Source organism: Calidris pugnax, unplaced genomic scaffold, assembly GCF_001431845.1.
Source record: "Calidris pugnax isolate Ruff unplaced genomic scaffold, ASM143184v1 scaffold81, whole genome shotgun sequence".
Lineage (NCBI taxonomy): Eukaryota > Metazoa > Chordata > Aves > Charadriiformes > Scolopacidae > Calidris > Calidris pugnax.
Genome location: NW_015090880.1, coordinates 64,311 through 87,097, shown reverse-complemented (window position 1 = coordinate 87,097; position 22,787 = coordinate 64,311). Strand labels below are relative to the sequence as shown.

Below are 22,787 nucleotides of genomic sequence, written 5' to 3'. Positions count from 1 at the left end.
CCAAAATATCCTTCACTCTTGAGGGCCAGTTTCATTGATGGTCAGCCTCAGCCTAAATCTCTCCAACAGAGACTTTCTGAAGCAGTGGTAGTCTGTGCTAATTGTGTCTTAACAGAATCACAGAATATTCATGGTTGGAAGGGACCTTTGAGACCGTTGAGTCCAACCACAAAAAAAACCCCACAAAAAACCACACAAACCACCAACACACCCACACACCACATCCACCCACAGACAGACAGCTCGGGCACTAGAGCATGCCCTGAAGTGCCACATCTACACTTTTCTTAAATACCTCCAGGGATGGTGACTCCACCACCTCCCTGGGCAGGCTGTTCCAGTGCCTGACCACCCTCTCAGTAAAGGAATTCTTCCTAATATCTAATCTAAACCTCCCCTGCCGCAATTTTAGACCATTTCCTCTGCTCCTGTCATTATTCACTTGAGAGAAAAGGCCAACCCCCACTTCTCCACAACCTCCTTTCAGGTAGTTGTAGAGGGCAATGAGGTCCCCCCTCAGCCTCCTCTTCTCCAAACTAAACATGCCCAGAAGTCTTATACTAAGGTCCCTAACATCATTCCCCTATGAGAAAAGAGTTGGGGAGTTCTAGGTAGCAGAGCTAAGAACTGAGCTCTCTGTTGCTGTCAGGCCAGCATATGCTTGTCCTGTCATTTGGTCATGGGCTAGGAAAACACTGAAAAATGCAATCACCTTTTTCCTGCATGGTTGCAACTGTGCTGTGTGGTGCTAGCAGGCTCAGTGACCCCAGGCTGTGATAGGGAGACCGTGTCTGGAATGCTCTCCCCGTTACAAACAAGGCAGTGCCCAGACTCTTGGGTTTTACAGTTCCTGAGTCCCTGCAGGCTGGGCGTGCATAAATACCTCCCTATCAGAAGGGCAGGGAGGTTTGGCAGCTTTTCCTATCAGTTGTGAGAGAGATCTGGGGACCTACGAAAGGAACTGACCCTACTAAGAAACCTCTTATCTTCATGGTTGCTCTTCCAGCAGGGATTCCCTTCGGACTTGAAAGCACATATCAGATTTGAGGCTGCAGCCTTACCAGGAAAACAAGTGGAGCCCCTGGAATTCTGGACTAACCAAGACCTTGTATCTGGCTTTTCTTTCCTGATGTTTGAAGGAAACATCAAGGGAGCTGATTTTTTTTGTGTTTCACAGATTTACCCAGTTGTTAAAGCAGAGTATTTCTGGAAGGAGAGAAACAGTTTAACTGCTAGTATGTTGGGCTGAATGAAAGTGCTCGGTGGCTTCTCCTCAGGCTCCTAAAATGTCAGTTTCAGATTAAAATTAGAGCTGGCTGCACTTTTGCATGGCTGAGGCTTTTTTACTTGAAAGATCAGTCTTGGCGTGATTAAAAACTGTAGATATTTGTGACATTTGGCTGGGATTAATCTAGTAATTAATTCTATTTCACTACTCCCTCCTAATAATTCTGGAAAATCAAAACCATCTTAATACTGCAATTCAAATGTACGTTTTAGTTCAGAATTTACTTCAGTATTATATATTTTATTTTTTTTACTTGCAAATGAAACAATCAGAAAAAAACTTTGGGAACTACAGAGTTCTTTTATTTTGTTTGGGTTTTTTTTCTTGGACTTTTCAGTTAGGCACACATATTTTATTTCCCTTGAGGCTACTGAAGCAATGCTTTTCCGTAGAACTGCAATCAAGTAGCAAGATAAAATGTTTGTCCAGCACAGTTTAAAATATGTTTTTACATTTTTGTCATTTTACTATCTGTCACTCTCACTCTTTACCCTGAGTGTGTTCACTGGAAGGTGTTTTTATTTCACTGCCATTGTCCAGATTTTTAAACCCGACAATGTAAAAGCAGAAGATTTTGAGGTGCTCAGTTTTAGCTCACATATTGTTCTTATCTATTTAAGGACTAGAAGATTTGACTTCAAAGATGTATTGTACTGTCTGCAGTCCATTACTTCTGAAGACACGTGTGCTAAGGAGACCTTTCTGAGCTCTTGCAGCCAACTCTCAGAACTAAGAATGCCATCTGACACCTGAAATGTCAGAGGGTCAAGAATCCTCCCTGTGAAACTTCATTAGAAACACCACACTATCTCTTCTTGAATAGGTCCACCTGCCTAGAGGGCCCAACAGGGAGAGTAGTGGGTTAATATCTGAGGTTTTGGCCCAAATTTACTAAATGTATTCAAGACTTAAGAACAGACTGCCAATAGACTGAAGAGGTATTTAATTTGAGACAGCTGAGAATGGCTGGACACATATCCGAGCAACTATCACTTGTCTCACTTCATCAGTACCTAGCTGTATTTCCTGTGAGAAAAAGAAGTCTGGGGACATCCCTGTGATACTGATAAAGCTGGTGTAGCATAAGTCAGAGAGAGCACCAAAAGGTGTTCCCTGATGACAGGTCTAAATCTGCTTGCTCGAGGCCTTTGAAAGATAGCATCTAATTAATCCCACCATTTATTCAAGTGAAAGGATCCTTTAATAAGGTTTTTAAGAAGGGTCTTGGCAAAACAGACAATACCTCTTAAATATGTTCTTCCAGCCATTAACTCTAATTGGTCGATTAAGATAAAATTAATTGTTGTATGCCACTGAACAGCAAATCTTTAAGTCAGTTTTTACATTAACCCCCCTTGGGTCCTGTAAAAGAAGAATTCTTGCAGGATAATTAAAAATGTGCTGTACGTTATAAGTAACTTTGCTGGGTGGCACAACAAACCATAACTTACTAGATTAGATTTGCATTTAAAATGCAATAGCATTCTGTTGTTTTTGTTACAAATCTAATCTGGAGATGTACCCCACATCATTGAGCAGCGGATTCTGGAAAGGCTGCAGAATTGTAATGTGCAATCTCTCATTCAATAAATCTCAGTAAGGCTTGGGGTGGGGGCTGGAGAGGAGAAAGGCGTTCACAGAACACTCATCAACAGCAAAAGACCTGACCATTTCAAACAGGCTGCATCTTGCCCATCTGCAGTCTCATCACCCTCTCTGCAGTACATGCTTTTTCTGTGTGGTGGTAGGAATGCTTAAACTGCACCAATAGCACTGCTGTGCCCCATACACATCATCCAGAGCAAATCTGCAATACACAGCAGACTCTCCTCTGTGGTAACCCCAATGAAATATATTTGTGGTTCATATAATGGAAACAGAGAAGACAAAGAAGTCTACCCTCAGGACATGAAGATGGCCATGTGCACACATTCCTCCTTCTCTGCACTGTAATTTGATCAGAAAAGTAGCCATCAGAATACAGTCTAGCTGCTAATAAACCCAGCATCTACTGAGGATTTGGGACCATTTCCTGGGAGGTAGATGGGACTCCAATTCCTCATACACAAAGCCAGGGCTGGATGCTGAGCAGTGGCAGCCTCTGAGGCCGTGCTGTGCGTGCAGGAGGGTGAGGTGCAATGCGAAGCTGTGCTGGGGAGCATACTGCTGTCCTGTACCCCCACACCTGCATCCCCAGCATGAACCAGGACAAACAGCTCCATGGGCATGAGGAAACAGGAGAGCTGCCATGGAGCTGTTGTAAGATTGATACCTAAATCTGGACAATGGATTAAAATCTCTCCTTCTTCAGTATCAATATGACATTACTCATACTGTCCAGAGATGCTTCTCAAATGTGCTTGTTTGAAAAGCTCTGCCATCAAATAGCATTTAATAGCTGTATTTCTGTCCTGGCTGTCTTGGAAAGACAATTTCCCATCCTTCTAGCACCTGCCAATACATGAAGCGTGCCCTGTGCCCAGACCGGAGCAGCAAGGGGTTATCTCTGCAGACTGCTCCCTGTCTCTGAGTAGCTGGAAGTCCTGCATTAACCGCTATCACCTTCTAACTCCTTGTGGCAATTCAGACAATATTAAAGTAAACAGAAATAAAGGCATGACTCATGTCAGAGCTGGCTGTGGCTATTGTCAAGAATTTCAATAGGCTATGCAGAGCCTGAAGTCAGGGTGTAGTACTGGGATCCCTTGCTCTGCAGTCAACTAGAGGGGAGGCAAGTTTTGCCTAATTATCCTCTTATTAGAGGGTAAAAGTCTTTAAAGGAAAAGAATGGTAATGACATTTATTATTAAAAAAGTGCTTTCTGCTTACAAGCAATAGAGATCCACGGGGCCAAACTCTAACCTTGGCCATCTCCTGTAAAATCTTTTAAAGTCTTTGTTGATTGTCCGATTAATAGTTGAATGAAAGGGATCTCTAAACAATTGTGAAGAAACTTCCTAAATTTTTCTAGTATCCTTTACAGAAACCTTTCCAGCTCTCTCATACTCTTGGAATCGGTTTAAGAGTGTGAATTTGAAGTAGCAATAAAACAGACCACCCTTTTAGAAACAGTTCTGGTTTCTTTTCTAATGGGAGAACAGAGTTGGTTTATGAACCACAATTATAGCTATATTTTCTTGAATGACAGATTGAATCTGTCAGCTACAACCTTCCAAAAGACTTATCTCCAGAAGTTTTTGGCAATAAGGAACATATACAAAGGCTACGATCTATGGCAGGCATTTGAAGACAGACATTCATAGGCTTCGGTCATTATCATGCTTGGGGATTAACTCTTGACCTACTATAGAAGTTAAATTAAGCTGTTTCAAATGTCTTCACCACCTGGAGGCAGCACTGGGGGGTGTCTCCGCAGAGTGGAGCAGAGGGACAGAATCCTTCCCCCTCACCCTGCTGGCCACGCTGCTGGGGATGCAGCCGAGGACGTGGGTGGTTTCTGGGCTGCCAGTGCACATTGCCAGTCAATGTTGAGCTTCTCATCCCCCAGTATCCCCAAGTCCTTCTTCTCAGGGCTGCTCTCCAGCCTGGGTTTGTGGGGATTGCCCCAACCCAGGTGCAGGACCCTGCACTTGGCCTGGTTGAACTTCATGAGGTTGGCATGGGCCCACTTCTCTAGCCTGTCCAGGTCCCTCTGGATGCCATCCCTTCCCTCCAGCATGTCGACCGCACCACACAGCTTGCTGTTGTCAGCAAACTTGCTGAGGGTGCACTCAATCCCACTGTCCATGTCGCTAATATATTTGTTTTACTATTTCAAATACAACTACACTGATTGTCTATTCTTGGTCATTGCTGTTTTGGTCTGTGAACTATTTATAGCGAGGCTTCCATTACATAATTATCTCTAGACTTTCACCTTATCCTTCATATGCTGTGCTTAGATACCATGCTGTGCCTCTCCAAGAGCTGGGGATTTAATCTCGTATAACACACATGCTTTGAAGTAGCAGAGAAAGCCAGGAATATGACATCTTGATTTTACTGGTTAGAAACACTTGCTATGTTGGAGGAAATTCACTCTAATGGTTTAAATTTCACTTTAAACTTAAGGGCATATGAAGTATGCCCTTATGAAGTATGAAGAGTAGCACGTTATTCAGACCATTTTTAGGCAGAGAATTCATGTTCTAAGATGTTTATCGTGCTTAGCTTTTGTTAGGCTTTTTTGGGGTCTATGTTACAGAAGGGTAGGGAATAGACCATCAGACTGTCCCTGGCTGCACTGTTGGACCTGCAGGGAGCAGAGAGGATATAATCACTTAAGTAGCATAATTCAGTAGAACATAAATTGATGACTCCAGTGGTGAGGCGAGGGGACAGCTCATTGGAGGGGTAAGCAACTGCTCATTCACTGGATTTTTCTCTTTTTAAAGGAGCAGGATTTGCATTCTGTATGGCCCATCAACCATAGACAGCAGTTCTATTGCTGTCTAACTATAATATGATTTTGACATACATTTTGGAATTGGTCTGTGCTGACGAAGTCCTTGCAATGTTGCGCACAGGCCTGGCAGAAGCCCAGACTAACTATAGCTATGTGCAGAGAGGATTGCTGACAAAGCTTTTACTGTAGCTGCTTACACATTAGGCATCCTCTCCAACGCTTGCACTTCAGATGCTAGCACTGTTGTTCCTGCCTCAGTCTGGCCAAATTTAAGGAAAGGTATCACTTAAACCATGTGTTTTTCCTGACTTTCTACTAAAGAGATTTTTTTCTCCATCTTCTTTTGAAGAAGCACATCCCTTGGGAATAAAATGCATCTGCAATAGAATTGGATACTAAAGAGGTGATCAGCTTTCTTGATTGTACTAAAGCTGAGAAGAATCAGATGGGTGCCGTATGTCTTGAAAAGTCAGAGCCTCGGAAGTAATTTACAGGCATGAGACTGCAATTCTAGAGACTTATTAGGAATTATTATGAGCCTTGGTGTAATTGCACAGAGCACTGGAATCCCCACACTGGCCCCCAAGAATTCACTCTGAGCAAGTCCTGCTGTTGCTTAAGTGCAGTAATCAGACTGAGGTTCTTCTAGTATGTATCGATGACCATTTTATGTAGAAGGATATAGGAATGTACAGTTAACAGTAACATGGGCTTTTAGCTAGTTTCTTATTAATATTCAGCACCATAGTGGGACTAACTGTGGAACTGCAGGTATGCTCCTTTTTATTCCTCTCTTCTGCCTGTCTTCTTTCCTCTCTGAATTTTGAGCATCTCAGTAGACAGAAAGATTGAAACTTGGCAAACCTGGTAAATCCAAATTAAGGACTCTAAGTAGAAAGCAAAAAGGGGAAATGAAATTCTGAAAACACCCAACCTATGCCATCTTCCTGACATTATCTAAACCCTGATAAAAGACTCTCTCCATCTCTCCTAAAAGCACTGGAAGTGATACTGTGGTAGACTATGACATGAGCATTTGAGGTATCTCCTTCTCATCCCATTGCTCTCTACAACTCCCTGAAAGGAGGTTGTAGAGAGGTGGGGGTTGGTCTCTTCTCTCATGTCACAGGCGACAGGATGAGAGGAAATGGCCTCAAGTTACACCAGGGGAGGTTCAGGCTGGATATCAGGAAAAATTTTTTCACTGAAAGGGTGAAAGGTATCAGACATTGGAATGGGCTGCCCAGGGAGGCGGTTGAGGCACCATCCCTGGAGGTGTTCAAAAGACAGGTTGATGTAGTGCTGGGAGGTATGGTTTAGTGATGGTGATGCTTTTTGTTTGTTGTGCAGGTGTCTATTTTTGTCAAAGTTAGGTTGACGGTTGGACAAGATGATCTTTAAGGTCCCTTCCAACCTAGAAGATTCTGTGATTCTGTGATTCTGTGATCCCCTTGATGTTTATCACACTGCCGTATGCGTGGCTGATGCTCTGAAGGTCAAGCTGCGTTAGTGAAACTATTCTTTAAGACACATGCCAGAATACTTTAATTCTAACTGAGAGTTTAGCCAGTAACTTCAGTGAAATCGGTCTGACTTATGGTTGTTGAGGATTGAGGCAATGCTGTGGGTTACAGTGTCTGTCCCAGAGGTGGGACACAGCTGTCTTTTGCTTTCAGCCTGAACAATTGGTTTGTGTTGCTTTGCTTTTTGTAGTGCAACTCTGCAGAGAAAAGGAGCTAGAAAGTGACTTTTCAAAAGTAAATGAAAATTGAGCCTGATTCAGGCTATGTGGACTGGAAAAGATATGGGGAATTTTGTCCAAGTCCACTTATGTCCCATTATTTCTACACTGTACAGAAGGCTAATGATGATCTATATTGTCATACACCCAAATCAGAGTTTAATTATTAGTACCAGGTAGCTAAATTTTGGGGATACACAATAACTGCCCTTCAGGGGGCAATATTCCCAGTTATATTCTGGCAATGGTAATTCTAAGTTATTTTTCTAAAACACTTTCATTATTGGACTTTTTCTATAAATATGATTGCTTCTAATTAGAAATTATTGGTTTAAATCTACTCCACGCGGTCTTTCCTTTTGAGCAAGAAAATTAAACAGTGAATCTTCTCATCTGTCAATTTCTGTAAGCCCCCCTCCTGCCCTGCTTTTCCCCAATCACACACAGTAGTGGAGGTTCCTGGATTATTATAATCTTTTATAGCACTCTCACACTATGTTCTCTGAAATGTAATAAAAGAGTTGTACTTGGCCATTCATCAAAAATGTAGCAATTCCATAAGGTATCAGCAGATGCTAAATACCAGTGCTCTGGAGGTGAATGCACCAAAGGGAAGCCCACGAGCTCAAGTCTCATGTATTGCAAGCATTTAATCCAACACACTTGTACTCTCAAATGATTGAAATCAGCCTCAGGATACAAGCAGGCTGGAGTCATTTTTATCCCTGTGTGGTTGTGGTAGAGCTGCGTTTGATAGGTATTCGCATTAGAAAGCTTAAATCCATTGAGAGATATTTTAGGCAGAAGTGCTTTAGCAGGAAATAAAACATCCATGCCCATACATCATGTATGCATGGGTAAATAGGTTCATGTACATGCACTTGTACAGTTTGCTTTGCTTTACAATTAGACCATACACTGTTTCTCCAAGTATATTATGCCACTATATGTGTATTACCCATTTACATTTCATCAAAGCTTTTTGAGGCATGTCTTTGTCCAAAACATCCTGACAAATATAGCAAATAATAGCTATCTCAGCAGCAATGTATGTACATTGCTGTCTGCCTGATGCTCTTCCCCTCCACCCCAGTTATCTTGATAAAGGGCTTGTTCAGGCTCCCAGCTTTCCTTTCTCCCCCAACAGCAAAAACTGCATGCACAACAAGCAGCAGACTGAAAAATTATGTTCATGCCTTGACCTTGAGACTTCCTGAACCAGTTTGGATTGGCTTTCCCCTTGAAACAACAGGCTTCCACAGGAAGTTCATAAATGGGCCCAAGTCACAGCAATTGACGTAGTTTTAATATTTTTAACTCGGTTCTTCAAGAGCTACCTAAAATGGGCGGCGTTTCATGGACACAAAGAACTGGCCAGTTCTTTTCCAAAAGTCAGCGTCAGTGTGCTGGGCACAATGCAAATGGCTGACAGCAGCGTGACTAACGGGCCATCAGGTCATGCTAACGCAGCTCTGACCGAGCCCTGCCCGGGGACGCGGCCACGTGCACCGTGAAGCTGCGCTGTTCTTCACCACCTCCCAGCCTCAGCACCACTGGGGCTCCCAGCACCGAGGGCAGCCAATGTCTTCAAAGAGCCAAACCACCACCCGTGTCCCAGACCCCGCAGCTCCAGGCCCATTGGCATCCACAGCCTAAGCATTGATGCAATCTCTTTCCCGTGTCGCACCCACCTCTGCTAGTTCCTGCCCCTCTCAGAAAGACAAAGCACTGTACATCATTCTTGTCTTAGAAGCAGTTTGCAAGATCCATTCAGAGGTGTTAAAGAGAAGTTCTTTTACTCCCCAAGCCTGAATATCAAAAGAGGGATGTGTGAAAAGCTCACAGTTTGTTCTACTCATAATGACAGGGGAGAGGACCAGAAAAATAAATGTTGCAAAGAAACAGGAGAATTAAATCTTTAGAAGGAGAATGATGGATGAAAATGGACATGCTTTTAAGATGTTTATCATTTTCACACAGCTCTACCAAAATGCAACCGTATTAAAGACATTCCTTTTCAGTCATTTGCTTTGCACCCTGCTTTCTCATTACCTGTTTAACACTCTTCTTATTTACATCTCTGCACTCCACTGAGTGTATGCTATAATCTGACGACAGATTCAGTTTCAAAGGTCTTGAGTGCATTGCTCCTATGTAACTATGAAAAGGACATTTTCTTGTTTGCAAATAATCTAATGGAATGGGATGAAAGATTTTTATTAATGTTAGCAATGCATATGATTTCAGAGCTACTTAATTCATTTATAAATCAGCAGCTTTGTCAAAAGCCCATAATGATAGGCTTCACAGCAACTTTTAAAATTAATTGTCTAGTCTGATTAGTTCATGATTTGGGATTTTCTGGTCTATACTTAACTGATATACTTTGAAAGATAAATTATATATAGAGAGAGTTGCTTTGAGAAATTGACAGCAATGAAATAATGAAGCAGTACCCCTTCCTGCAAATAGGCTCTTTTCATTCAGTCAAGAAGTCAGAAACCTCTCCTGCTGAAGAACAAAGCAAGATCTTCCCACCCCCCAAGCCCCAAAATTGGATAAATCAAATATTTTTCAATGTTCTCTGGTTTGCATCTGTAAACCATAGGATCCAGATCCACTAGAATTGCTAGTATACATTTACAAGCTAAAAAGTTAATTTGGTGTCTTGTTTTTTTCACTGATAAAGGCTTATCTTGTATTCTTCCAATCTTTCTTGTAAGCATTTCCTGAGGGGGTATAAGCCAAGGAACATGGAGGATTTGCCTACAGTACCTAGCAAGGGAGGCCTTGCTTGTTTGGCCAAGGCTAGCAGGTCTTACACAATAATTTTTTACAGTACCTTTCTGTTTCCTGGTCTGTGGTTTGCTGCTTGTTCTCAAAGCCAGTGAAGCTGCTCATATCCACATAGCCGTCATTCTCGTTAGCAGCAGATAATGCCCTGCTGGGATCTTCAAAAAACTCAGTAAAAGTTCCTGCTCTGGTAGATCTTCGAGGAGGAATTTGTATGTTTTCATAATCAGAGCTCATAGCAGGAATGTTCTCATAGTCAGATGTGTCAGCGTTGGGAAAAGAAATGGACCTGGGTTTTGTTAATGGGAGTGGCATGAAAGGAGGTCTGGAGCGGTCCTCGAAGGATTCCACCCTTGACACACTCCTGCTGAAGGACTTGGGTGTTCCTTTTCTTTTACCATCCTTGTAGAAAAGAACAGCGGAGGGAGACTCAGACGCACGGAACTTCCCCACGTGTGATTTTAGTTGAGGTGAGCTACTTAGGCTCCTCCTGTCCAGCTCCACCAGCCTCGGGGGCCCATGATAGCTAGATTCTGATGAGGACCTTGAAGAGGAAACATTAACATCTACATGGACTTTGCTTTCAGTTTTCTTCTTGAATTTTAGAGTGAGGAATCTCTTAAAGGAAGATTTCTTTTTCTTGGAATACTTATCAGGTGAGTCATTCTCTATCAAAAGTGATGGGGAACTTTTAGTGATTGGTTTTTTGGTGATGTAGGCAAGTTCAAAAGGAGGTGGTATATCAACAACTGAGGATGGAGTAGATACTCCACATGATGAAAGATGATTTCTCTGGGAAAAGCTACCTGAGGAACCATTGACACAGGGCAAAGACAAATTGTCTTCTGTCCTTCTTATTCTACCATCATCCAATACGCAGCCATCACTCTCCCTGTAAACAGAGACAGGCATCTCTCTCCCTTCAACAGAATAAGATCGAGGATATAAAATGAAACATCTTGACTTGGTTGGTAATGTCCTGTTGGCTTCCACGGGTTTTCCTTCCACTGAAAATAAATTTTTGCTTAAATCTTCTGTCCCAGAGCCATTGTGGGAAGATGGTATATCAGTTTCAGGTCCAATTTCTTCTGGAACTGTTTCTGGGACACAGCCCGGCATTTTCCCAGAGAGGGACCGTGTTCTGGTGACAATGCTTTTACGATCAATGGGCAGCAAGTTGTTTTCACCATCCATGGCTAATTCATCCCTTTTACTGTGATCAGTTCCTAAATCAGTCTGCCCATCATGAGCAATTTCATTTTCTGCAGGAAGCACATATGGATCATCTAGGGAATCACTGCTTGTTTCTCTTTCCTCTGATTCTTCAGGCACAATGACCACTTCAGGGACTGATAGATTTTCATGCAAGACATGTTTGATCCCACATTCTACATCCATTGTGCCATGCTTATATGCTTCTAATTCTTCCTCAAGTGGGACCTGTTGACTTGGGGCACTTTTGCTGAAGCTGTTTGCTTCCACCTCATTGTCTTCAAGTTGCAGCTCATCTGACTTAGAGGTTTCCCCAGTGCTTTCCCTATGCTCTTCAACAGTCACATCTTCCAGCTCTGGCTCCATCCCTGGACTATTAGGTAGACTATCAGAAATGACACAATCTTCATTCAGAGAGGTCCCTTCTGTTTGAAGATTCTCATCTGAATGTTCCATGGGTATTTCCTCACCACATTCATTCTCACAAGGAGCAATTTGACAGCCATCATCCATATTCTCTGCATTCACAGTTTCTTCCTCCCCTTTCCCAGAGTCTTTGCTTGTTTCATAGGCTAACTCTGATGCCTTCTCCTCACCTCTCCTCTCAGTGATTTCGAAGCCATCACTGGCATTTCCTGTGTTTGTATTACTATGCTTATCTGGGTTGGCTTCCTCTTCTTCAGCTGCTGCTTGATGAATGGACTCTCCTAAACCATTTTCAGCATTGGGTTCATCTTCACATGGTTCTAAGCCAGGAGCTGTTTCTTCACTGGCCTCATCGGGCAGTATGTCAGGGCTTTCACAGCTATTATTTTCTAACTCCCCTTCCATGTTCAAATCAAGCTCTGCGTGCGCACTGTGGTCACCATCATGTGCTAGACACCCATCTCTTGTTTCTAACATCTCAGGCAGTTCCTCCTCCTCCTGCCCTGCCTTCTCACTACCTGGGATTGATTCATCTCCAGGTAGTGGCATTACAAGGGTATCTTTACAGATATCACCAACTAGTTCCTCATCTCTATTCAAAATGTTATGACTGTCAGTCTTACAAGCACTATTGTCCTTAACCAGTTCCAGGCTGTTAGAAGTTTCCTCATTTTCGGTTTCACTGAAGTCACTTACGACATCCTCAACTTCATCTATATCCTTGGAAGCATCATTATCCCCATCAGGGGCATCTGAGGACTCCTCACAAAGTGCTTCACCCTGGTCACAGTCTCTGGTTGATTCTTCCAAGTCTGGTTCCATTGGTTCAACAATATCTGAAGAGTTACCGTGCTCATCTTCAGTGACTTCTTGATTGCTGATATCCTCATCATTAGTAATGTTATCCTCTTCCTCCTCTACCTCTTCTGGAGTTTCTGAGATTTCATTTTCTATAGAGGAATCTAGGTTCTGATCATGCTCATGTTCCAAGTCATTACAGTCTTTGCTGGTCAGCTGAGCTTCAGGAACTACAATGTATTCATTATCTGCCTCAGATTCTGGGCAATCAGCATTGCATTGGTTTCCTTCATACAGCTCTCCGTCAAGACATACCAGTTTCCCATTTGAGTATTTATTTAAGTTGTTATTGGTATAGACACTGGACTTGCCCTCAGTGTCAGCTGAGAATTTTGGCTTGGGAGCAATAGGTGGTTTGGGACCCCTAGACATAGAGTTCGGGTTATGAAGAATATCAGCCCTTGGCAGTGAAGGAGAAAATTTGGAGACAGCTACTGGAGAAAGATGACCAATAATCTTTGGTTTCGGTGCTAGTGGTGGCTTTGTGATTTCTGGAGAAAAGAGAGAAAAGCCATGTTAGTCATCTTGGTTTTTCATTAAAGCCTGCAGAATATATCCTACAGTAGACTTTGTCTTATACCAGTGACTCCTAATGCAGAAGAAGTCCAGCCAATAAAAGGCTCAGCTCTGACAAGAGAACTGAAGGAGCAAAACACATGCACCATGCTTCCACGTGGCACTGGGGGTACTCCAGGGAACACGGTTTGAGGTCAGAACTGAACTGAACTGAAACAGATGCAGCCCTTGCACACCTGGGGAGAGACAGACATATGGCTTCAGAGCCACAGGTATGTCCTATAGACACCCACGGATGGGTTCCACCTCCCGCACTCAGAAGTACTAATGATATTACAGACCTTTTGATTCTGCTCCAGAAATCTGTTTGCCCTGAGATTAAGTGTGAACACTGATTCAATGATGATGAAGTGTTTCACTGCAATGAAAGAAATGCCTTTCAGCCACAGTAGCTGTTCTTATAATAGAGTACAGGCACTTTGTAGCAATAATTTTAATTTCAATATGTAGTGTGCAGAATTTCAGCATTGAACAAAATTAGTTCTACCAACAGACCAAGGTTTAACTCAACCCAGCGAAGCTGAGGTGAACACTTGGTGCCCAGACACAGTCATCCCATCCGCCATTACCATGGTAATAGAATGTGGAGTCACATTTTGTTTGTCATACAATGTGTCAACAACATAATCACAAGGGATAAGATGGTTTGCTAAAAACTTTACACTGACTATGCAGCTGAGCTATACTGCACTAAATTAATTACTTCAACCCAAAACATGAAGAGTTACTGGTATAAACTTAAGTTGGGTTTTCAGTGTACAGCTTCTTCATTCCTTTCTTTAGTCAAAAGATCCTCCGAATGCCAGGATCCCTTGCGGGTACAATCTTCTCTGAATGTCAAAATATACTTTAGAAAAGTGAATTATCTTGCAAAATAAGGCCAGCCAGAGTCTCTAAACCATTTCCAATGGAAGTGCTGACACACTTGTAGGGGAATTGAAGCAGACTGACAATAAGCTAGGTTGAAGCTAGATGAATTAAGTCATATATGGCCATTTTACTCACAGTACAGTTTACATGCCACAGCCATTTCCAGCTGCCTTAGTCCTGAAATTAATATTCTTTAAATAACTAAATGAAATGCTGAAAGGCTGCATAAATAGACAACAATAGGGATTTTCTCTCATGAGATTTTAGATGAGATGAAGTATGTGGTGTGAAGAAGCCAGCACACCAAATGGTTGCAGATGGTAATAAGTAAAGAGAAGGGTTTTACTCTTAGTAATGTTTCCTAGCCATCAATAGGTAATTACATGGTTAATCAATCAGAAATCTCTAATTCTTTTAATAATTTTAATTTACACATTTTAGCTCTCTATTATAAGGAAAAGCACAGAACAGACGATTTCACCATGAGACAGACAGGAACAATTCTTTGTGCAAAATCTTCATGCCCTATACACAGGAAATAAGGGAACAGCATCTCAAGAGACACCATTTGGGATATGGTTCCTATGTGAAATCCTATCCTAAATCGTGGTATAAGTTTCAGGAAGTGTAGCTACTGTGCTGTTATATTTTAAGTATTTTGGAATGCAGACTTTTGACATCTGGAAGTGAAGACAATTAAAATTCAGCTGTGCACCGTACTGAGAACAAAGTAATACTGAATGCAAACTGCTTAAAAATGATTCCCTGATTGTTCTCATATTTGGTGTCATGGTACTTTTCTTATTGTTATCTTAATCCAACTGGAGTAATTTGTATTGAACTAATACTAGCATATTTGTTTGGTTAGACTCTGTAAGGCATAAGAGGCTGTTTCTTTTGACCTTCTTAATCTTGCTGAAATTTCTTCCAATATTCAGAAAGATGCTGACAATTCGGTATTCTGATGTAGTCAGAAAACAATCTTTCTAGAATTATGAGATACCAGAGAGATTTCATCTGAGTTAAAAACTGAGTAAGTGATCTCAGCTCAGCCCAGGAATTAAAAGTCTGTTCTGATCAGGTGTCTTATCACATGTACAGATTAAGAATTATTCTGTTTCTGGGGTTTTATCTGATCCAGCTTCATGTGTGGGAGGCTTAAAAGAACTTGTAGAAAAGGAGGGAAAGAGAAGTGCATATTCACCAGTCTCCAGGACTGCAGTGTGCACTCTTCTTTCACAGTATCCACTGCTGCTTCCAGCTGCAGGGCATCTGTCTTATTACTGAAATCACAGATTGGGTAGCTAATCCTTCCCTCCAGATTATTTCAGAAACATTATTACCAAACACTTCACCATCGCTGAAGTACCATTGCTACTGTTGCAGCAGCAGCAAGTCTGCAGCTGCTGAAAACTCTTGCCTGTTAAAAACAGGGAGAGAATAGAAGTCGGTTGAGTATCTTGTAAGCCTGGCTCCCCAACCAGATCTGCATTTTTAAATCAGTTATTGCAACAACTGAACATCCTAAACTAATTTCTGGTAGTAAAATGCATGAATTTTTTATTAGCTAAAACCAAGTTCTTACACCTTTTCCACCAGAAATCAGCAACGGGCCAGTTACTCTCCCTCCAGTGATATTTTTCTACAGCAAAAGGAATCAAGTAATCTTGAGTTTTTCCTTCTGCTACCTTCAGTAACATTGCTAGTGGAACAGAACTTAGTAATGGACTCTTGTTCATAGTATGGCAATAATAAGCATTGTGATGTCCTTCTCTTACTCACTTGTGCCAGCTACTGGTCACTACTGATTCCTTCCACAGTGTTTTCCTAACTGTTCTCTGTGTTGATCTTGCCTTTCACAAGGCTCCTTAAAAAAATTAACTTTTTTTTTTTTTTTGGAGGGGGGAAAGGCTCCAGGAGGAGTAACAATGTTTGTTTAAAAAGTAACAATTAAAAACTAACAATTACTGAAAAGGTGCCTTTTATCAGGACAATTTCATTCTGGTTCAATTTCTGCTTCCTTTGCTGTCTGAGCCACTTGAAAGGTTCTGGCTGTAACTTCTAAATGGACACAAAACACCATTGCACCATAAGGAATGTGTATGTTCACAAATAATTGTGCATGTTTATTTTAGGATGTGTTTTATGTTGGAGGGAGACACACCCACCTTGTGCTTAAAGGAAACTCTTGGGGAATAGGAATTTCTTTAGCCTGCTCCTCCCCTTATTGTTCAGTGCTTCCTTGTACTGACAAGGACCTCTTCCTCTCCTTACCCACCTTCCTCAGGCAAGCCTGCATCTCACCATGGTTTCACTCCTGCCATGGCCCAAATGAAATGACATTACTCCCCACCCCTTCAGGTTTCTAAGCAGTGAACAGTAGCCTGGAATGGCAATCATCCTGTACAGCCTTCACTGTTCCAGTGTTTCTTTGGAGCAATAAACATTTTGTAGTGTGGTATTGCCTGACACTGCAACTACCCACTTTAAAGTGTTCTCCAGATTTAGGAATTAGTCTAGAATTTAATTATGGCTTATAAGGGACTGTATCTACTCCCTCCACCACCCATCAGGCAGCTGGTTTTGACGTGAAGACCTAATTAAACAATGAGGTTTCACATTTGCAGGGATATTTGTAGATATGTCAGGCCCATGGTCTTTCATGGTGGCCCAATAAATGACTTAGCTCCACGGCACAGATACTAGTTCCCACCTTGGCTGGTGCCACAATTCAGTTCAGGTGTCTCTTAAGATGCTGAAAGTAGCTTTTTCTGACCAATGAACTTTTGTGGACCTGTGTTTTCTTCACACCTTTGGCATTAATTCAACTCAGACATGTTACAATGGTAGAGAACTGAGAAGAGAGGACAGAAATGCACTGCATAGTTCAGGGATGTGCAGAGCTTTTAGATGGAAGTGACAATGCAGGTGGAGAGACCATATTGCAACAGTGGGATGAGAATGCTCCAAACCTAGAATCCCAGTGGAAACCAATGCACTCAAGTCCTGTCTGTCACTGCTTCTGCCCAGGAAGAAGGGATTGAAATCCACAGATGGAAAATGCCTGGGAAACAGGAAGTAAAGGGAAAATACCCAGACAAGGGCATCAGAAAGTCTCCTTCAGCTCCAACCAGGAGCTGTATAATTTCACTCAGCTATATCAGAATAAAGTTAAAACTTGTCTTCTAGAAGGCAAAGTTTAAGTCAGACAAAGGTCAAGTATATACCTTAGTATCATCCTTATCTTATTCCTGCAACAAATTGTTAATTTTTAAAATAAAGAAGCCCTTATTTCCAGTTCGTGCTGCCTTGCTTCTATCTCCAGCATTTGTTATTGTTTCTTCCACTTGGTTAAAGACCCTTTTATTATTCAGTATTTCTCTAGGGAAGGCATACACTTCCCTACAGCTACGTCATGGTACATTCTTCTTTTTGGTAAACTGAACAAATGCACTCATTAAATCTTCACAGTTGGACAATCTCACCTTTCCTGAAGTCTTTTCTTCTGGATTTTTTCTGAACCTTTTCTAATTTGCCAACAGCCCCTATAAAATACACGGGCCAGACCTATGGAAAGAACTCCATGGTGGGTACTGATGATGCTGTCTACAGCGTTCAGTTCTTTCTTAGACTCAGTTCTCACTATTCTCCATTAGCCTGTTAACTGTATCAGGTTGACTTCCTTGTCCACTGTGACCTCTAAATTGTTCCCAAGGCTATGTTGTCTGTTCATTGTCTCTAAACTGATAGCTTTATAATATGCATTAAGTGTCATTTATTTGAATGGATCCAACTTAATGATCCAGATCTGTTCATATAACCACCCCGCCTACTTTGTTAATTACCCTTTCAACAATCTTTACAGCATAAAGTGGACTTTGTCATCTGATACTTTTCTATTTGCTTTCCTACCAAGGACAGTTTTGGACAGTATCAACAAAATCCTGGTCCCAGCACTATGTACACCACCATCTGATAGCGTAACTACTACAGAGATTCACTACTGCCAATTAGCCAGTCCTCAGTCTAATTAACCCAGACTTTTTTTCTGTTATATAAATGCTTTTCTCTTAAATCAGAATGCACTACTAAAATACTACACAGATATCAATGTATGTGTTCACATCTATACAGCTGACCTTATCATGCAAATCTCTAACTTCTTCCAAAGACTGGGATCAAATTCCCTATTTGAAGCAAGCAAAGTCCCACTATTGAGGAAATGAGAATAGACAACCTTAAGAATAGCAGTAAATATAAAAATTCATTTACATGTCACTTGCTGAAACACTATTATAGACATAAAAAATATTTGGACCAGGAAGGATAGATGTTATTTCATGGTAGCATTTCTATTTTATAAACTAGGCAATGACATGAAACAACACAGACCCTGTCCTATACCAGCAGCCATCATGCTCAGACTCCCTCTCGCATCAGTGTGACAGTGCTGTCTAAGAACTCATAACGTTGGCAAAAGCCATGTGTGCCAAGTGCTGCACAAACCCAGAAACTCATGAAAAAAGTGTGACTGCACTGTACAGTCATAGGTGCAAGTTTCCACACTTCAGATACCAAAACACCACCAAATTCTTACAAAGCAGGACAGGTGGAAATTCTGTACCTGTGTCTGTTTCAGCTTGTGTAATACATGGGTTTATATTTTGACCATGGTGCTTACTTCTTAAAGAAATTGTTCTGAGAGAATGGTAGGCAGAGCTTCCTATCAAAATAATACACAGAGCTTCACTGTAAGTGAAACAGACGGCTCTTCTTTGCAGATGAAGAGCTGGTTTTGGACCTGCCAGAATATGGTAACCAACCACTACAGTAATGCTGCCAGGAATGTACGACAAACCAAGCACAGAGTCGCCTAAAACTCATTTATTACACTTCCAGTACAGGAAGCTGTAGGTTCCAACCTGTAATTACAATTCTGCCAGCTGTCCAAGTCAGACAGTGAGGGTGTGTTTAAGCTGCCTATGTAGATAAGCCATTTTAATGTCATTCTGAATTAAGTACCCAGCATAAACTGTGTAATCTGCTTCAATATGTTGGAGATTAAATAAAAGAGGTAGCATGATTTACAAGGAAAGTATAAGCCCTTTGAGGGGTTCAACTCATAAAACACCAGTGCTGTCACTGGTAGGACCCCAGGATGTACTGTAAATAACTGAGATGTCATTAATGTCCCAATATTCACTGCAAAAGTAGTTCTCTTGATTTTACAGCATATAAATGCATCACATATCACTCTCTCAGAGAAAGTTTGAAGTGACAAAAGTTACATAAGAAATGGCAACAGTTGCATGGAAGTCACTTGAAATGGAAAAGGTATTTAGACTAGGATCTTCTAATGATGAAGGAGTGCAAGTCTTTCAAATGGGACCTCAGTCCAGATTTAGGTATCAGGTCCCACTTTGACTTGAACAGGAATTATATACTTCAGTGTCTTCTGAGAATTGAGGCTTTGGGCACTTGAGATCTGAGGTTCTGTTTGAGGCCAGCAGGTCATTGGCTCCTAAATGTCTCAGACATTTATGAAAATGGTATTTCAGCTTCTGCATAAATCTGATACTTCTGAAAAAATCTATCCTCTCTTATCACTGTATGTTCTTCAAATGTGTGATCAAAACTACTCTGTATATAGCAAGGTTCCACTACTGTAAAGGCAGACCTATAGGGACTTTTGTCTTCTTACAAATCTTAATTGAAATATTAACAGCTGGGCTGTCAGAGCACATACCGCTCTGCAGAAATACAATGCTGTTCTGTACAGTTAGTGGAATCCATCCTCTATGATTAGATCAATGCATTATGACTCTGGCATATCATATCAATAGCTTACAAATTTCTCTTACTATATAACTTTATTGCAGCCATCTGTAAATATATTACAACAGCATAACATCCCACAGAGAAACACTGCTGGGGAAGGGTAAAAATCTAAAGGCCATATAATCAACAAAGGATGAATTTCAACACCAAAAAATCTTGAACCTGAAAATTCTCCAGAGTTTTCACTGTCTCTAGCAAACTGTACATACAAGTCTTGGTAGGGCTGGGCGGCCTGACTATGAAAAACCACCTGTACATGACAATTAAATAATCTTGGTTCTAAACTACTGGCATGTATTTCTTTTTAATGTAAGTGTTTGTGATGTTTCCAATTTGGCTGTGATTTCACAACAGGAAATTCACACTGCAGCAGACGGCTTATATTCACCTGTTGTTTCATATATTGCCTCCTACGAGCCAAAGAAGATGTTGGCTAAAATTCTCTGACAGGTACATAGGGCAGCTTTTCCTAATCGCTTTCAGTAGCAGCTGAAAGAATACGTATTCTGCTTACACCTCTGACCAATCTGGAGTCTAACATCTGGACATTCTTCCTACGGGCAGTACTTAGCAGTTGGAAGGCCCTGTATATGAGGCTGGGAGATGGGGGTCTCTCTTGTCTCTTACCACAGATTTCCTGTGACCTTGGGTGGACTGCTTCATCTTTCTGCTCATATCAGTTCCGCATCTCTGAGGATAATCAGTATCTCCCTTCCTGTTTTCTGTCTGTCGTTATTTTAACTTCTGTGGGATCAAGGCTGCCATACATGCCTGCACATACGACTGTTTACTCTGCTGTGTAGTGCTCACTCTAATACAAAGGTGGCTAATGCTGGCCCCTAGTTGTGCCAGTTCATAAATGCCCCTCTCCTTCAGATTCAGTAGGAAGTTCTGCTTTGCACTGATGGGAGAGACATTCCTTGCATTGTGTGAATGTACAAAACAAAGGCTGAGAAGGGATATGAGCACTCTATAAATACAACCTGGAGGTAAACACCAGAGGAGGAAAAGAACTATTTTTAAGCAAAAGGACAATGCACAAGAATAAATGGCGATTAATCTGGTCTGGAAACTAGAAGAACTAGCAATGGTAAAAAGTTCTCAGTTTTGTGAGAGGAATAGCAGGAGAGCTACCTAAAAAGTTTTGATGAATTAATAAAATGAGTAATATGACATTGTGTTCTGTAATAACAGACACCGCTTTTGGTAATGAAGGTAGTCCCGTTCAGTCCTACATTCCTGCTAATAAAATTTGTCTTTACAAATGGATACATCTGATATTCCTTACGCTGCAGTTCCGCTGGCAACAGGATCAGCTTAGAGCCAGTATGTTTAAATAATGGAGAGATTAAGAAAGAGAGGTTGGAGCATCATGGCTAAAGCAGTTTTTGACTGGCTCACTTAACTTTCAAATGAGCTTGTCTCCTGGGAGGGACAGAATCCACTCCAGACAGGATCAGAAAATAGAATGGAAATGTTGCCACTTTTTGGGTAGGAGAGTGTCTCACTCACCATTTCCAGGGGGGAGAGAACCTATTGCTTTAAAGTCAGAGTGGTATTACATGCTGATAGAAGAGCAGAGGGCTGGGTTTGACACAAAAGATTCTTTCCAATCTTATGTTCCTGTGCTTGGCAAACAATGATTCACAGTTTCCCAACAAATGACAGTAGTTGGGCAAGGTATCTAGCCGTTAAATCTCTGGGCTTCAGGATGTACCCACATGCAAGTGAGGTGCCCAGCAACACTCACTTTCTGGAACAAGGAAGCACAGTGGAAAATCTTAGGGCTAACCCAAAGGGACTGTTTCTCTTCCTCTTTAATTCTAGATGCAGCACTAGATTTTTCTAAGTAACTCCAGAATTAGTAATAATTGTTTGATGGATTGTTGTGTTTCTTACATGCATGCCTCACCCCTGAAAATCAGAAAATGTTGGTGGAGAATTTAAAGCTTGCCCCAGTTTTACAGTGACTTCTTTTAATGTTTAACTTCTGAACGTCTTGTCTCGAATATCTCTTCTCTTCTCATCCTATCGCTTTCACCTTCCCAGTTTCCATCAAGGAAAAATCCTGGGAAGTCAACAGAAGGAAGGTTTGGGTTTGCCTTGGAGGGAAAATTCTGCAAAAAACCTTTCCTCCCCAAAAAGCAGACTTCTGGAAAGAAAGTCACAGCCAATGTCCCAGGGGCTTTGTGACGGGTTGAGGGAGGAGTGGGCGCAGCCCTCCTGGCCGGTTGTCCCCGGAGCCCCCCGCCTCGCCCGGGCTCGCCGCCCGTCCCGTCCCGGCGGGGCCAGAGGCAGGGCAGGCACGGCTCCGGGGTGCGCTCCTGCGGGGCGGCGGAAAGAACGGGGGCAGCCCCAGGCGAAAGGTGCCTGCCCCGGTGGCACGGCCCCGAAGGAGGGACCCCGGGCCGGGGGGCTGGGTGCGAGCCCCGGAGGAGCAGTGCCCGGGCCGGGGGATGCCGTCCCGGTGGTGTTGGCCCAGGAGGCGGGGTGTGCTGGCCCAAGGGAAGGAGGGTACCGGTACCCGAGGAAGGAAGGCCGCCCGGCGTTCGCCGGCCCCGGGGAAAAGATGTCCGGAGGCGGAGAGCCGCCCCGGCGGACCCGCGCACTTACCGGCGTTGTTCATCTTCCACCGCAACTTCGCTCGCTGGCTGCCCCGGGCGCTCAGCGCATGGTCCCGGGGGGGCCGCCGCCGCCTTCGCCCCTCGCGGAGGCGCCCGGCCCTACAGCCCCCGCGGGGCAGGGGAGCGCAGGCGGGCGGCGGGGCCGGAGCGGCGGGG

General features: G+C 42.5%; 1 protein-coding gene across 3 annotated transcripts in view; it reads right to left on the bottom strand.

The window, feature by feature from the left end:
* The window catches only part of FGD5 (FYVE, RhoGEF and PH domain containing 5), a 100,043-nt gene extending 77,262 nt beyond the window's left edge, over positions 1-22,781 (bottom strand). The window contains exons 1-2 of one of the 3 annotated variants that reach the window (XM_014946788.1): positions 22,621-22,781; positions 10,277-13,214 (exon numbers count right to left, since the gene is read on the bottom strand). In XM_014946788.1, coding sequence (XP_014802274.1) covers positions 10,277-13,214; positions 22,621-22,633 — 2,951 coding nt within the window. In that variant the 5' untranslated portion in view covers positions 22,634-22,781. Of the gene's footprint in view, positions 1-10,276; positions 13,215-17,141; positions 17,161-22,620 lie in introns of those variants that run through there. The other 2 variants (XM_014946789.1, XM_014946787.1) reach the window with 2 other exon arrangements.
* Between the last annotated feature and the right edge of the window lie 6 nt (positions 22,782-22,787).